This window comes from Sphaeroforma arctica (genome assembly GCF_001186125.1).
Source record: "Sphaeroforma arctica JP610 unplaced genomic scaffold supercont1.180, whole genome shotgun sequence".
NCBI classification, from domain to species: domain Eukaryota; class Ichthyosporea; order Ichthyophonida; genus Sphaeroforma; species Sphaeroforma arctica.
In genome coordinates, this window is record NW_014040378.1 from 84209 (window position 1) to 86249 (window position 2041).

General features: G+C 48.7%; 1 protein-coding gene across 1 annotated transcript; it reads left to right on the forward strand.

The window, feature by feature from the left end:
- Positions 1–120: 120 nt before the first annotated feature.
- SARC_03512 (hypothetical protein) lies at positions 121–2032 on the forward strand (the record flags this gene model as incomplete). The annotated part of the gene is made up of 2 exons (XM_014302691.1): positions 121–1965; positions 1991–2032. The coding sequence occupies 2 exons, from the start codon at positions 121–123 to the stop codon at positions 2030–2032; spliced, it is 1887 nt and encodes a 628-aa protein (XP_014158166.1).
- Between the last annotated feature and the right edge of the window lie 9 nt (positions 2033–2041).

The window sequence follows — 2041 nt, forward strand, 5'->3', positions numbered from 1 at the left end:
AAGAAGTCGATTAAGAAGTTAAATATGGCTGAACAGTATAAAAGCAAAAGCTTTGAGGAGATAGACAACATACTATATAAACATTCGAGAGTGCAAAAGAAGCTTGCCTCCACAACAATAATGAAGTTTACATACGCACTGCACGCTGCAGCTATATGCGCGACAGCGGCGGCCCTAGACGATAGCTACAAGCCTGCTTCAGATGTCACCAAGCAGGTGATTGCTGACTCAGTTGCCAACCTTGACTTTTCAGATTTTACGGACTTTGAAGATGCGGATCGAGGATTTGTAGTAGCGCCGGCGAGTCTAAGAGTAGTTGATGAAAAGGGACAAGTGGCATCGGATTCCGATCCCTATCTAGAGATGATTCACGATGATATTCCTTGTCCAGACAGTGTCAATCCATCTACCTGGCGACAAGCTCAATTGATGACCCGAGTAGGAGCTTACAAAGTGATGGACAAGGTGTACCAGATTCGTGGATTCGATCTGGCGGTGATGACCATCATTGAAGCACCCGAAGGTCTTATTGTATTTGACCCCCTCGGCACCAAAGCGACGGCCAAAGAGGCGTTTGGTTTCTATTTGAAAGAGGTTGGACCGAACACGGGCGCCAATCTGACACTAGCTGCTGTAGTCTTCACACACTCCCACATGGACCACTTCGGAGGGGTTCTAGGACTGGTGGATGAGGAAACTTGGTCCAAAGGAAACATTCAGGTTATTGCACCACTCAATTTTGCCAATGAGGCACTGTCCGAAAACTACATGGTCATTGGTAATATGGGGAGACGGGCATGGTGGCAAATCGGTAATCTCCTACCTGCCAATGAAAACGCAAGTATTCATGCTGGTCTCTCGTTCACGCAATCTAACTCCCTATTCACGTACGCCGGAGACACTCTGGAAATCACAAAGGATATTGAAACACACACCATTGCTGGGATCACTTTTGAGTTTATGCTCACTTTGAGTGCAGAGGCTCCCGCAGAAATGCACACATGGGTTGAAGACTGGGGACTGCTAAATACCGGCGAGAATGCGGTGATGTCTGCACATAACTTTTTGACACTCAGGGGAGCGAAGGCAAGAGACCCAATGAAGTGGACCACGTGCATTCAACAAACTATCCAGAGATATGGCGATCGAGTTCAAACTATGATCGGTCAGCATCACTGGCCGAAGTTCGGAAACGAAAACGTAGTTGAACATCTCACCATGACCCGCGACTACATCAAATTCACTCATGACCAGGCCGTTCGACTACTGAATCTTGGATTTGGTATGGAGGAAATCAGTGAGACAATCGAAATGCCCAAGTCCATGGACTCGTACTTTAATACACGTGGGCACTACGGTCATCTCAAACACAACTCCAAGGAGGTATATCAGTTTTACGTCGGCTGGTGGGATGGCAATCCCGCAGGTTTCCAGCGTCTACCCCCGGTGGAGAGAGCGCAGCAGTTTGTGGCTGACATGGGTGGGATTGAGGCTGTTATCGAGCGAGGCCAATGGCATCACGACAACGGTAACTACCGATGGTGTGCTGAAAGCATGAACCAAGCTGTGTTCAGCGATCCTACAAACATGGAGGCCAGGTATCTGGAGGCCGACTGTTTGGAGCAAATCGGTTATGCCGAAGAGAGCGGTATCCGTCGAAACTTCATGCTCACAGGCACCCAAGAGCTTCGCCACGGCAAGAAAGTGTACCCAGAGCCAGATTTGGACGAATCGTTCCTGTTGGAAATGCCACTCTGGATGATGTTGCAGAGCTTAGAGATCAAAATGGACCCCACCATGGCCGAACAGTCCAATGGCTTGTCATTGAATTTGGAGGTGAAGGATACCAATGAGAAGTTCAACATCTTCATATCACACGCTGTTCTGATCTCCCTCCCAGTCGATGTATTACCCACCACTGCCCGTGCTACCATTACCGCTGATAGCAAAAGGGCGATGATTAATGTACTATCCACTGGTGACACCTCAGGTGTGGCTATCACAGGCGACAAGACTGCCTTTGCCGAGCTGATGGGCTGTG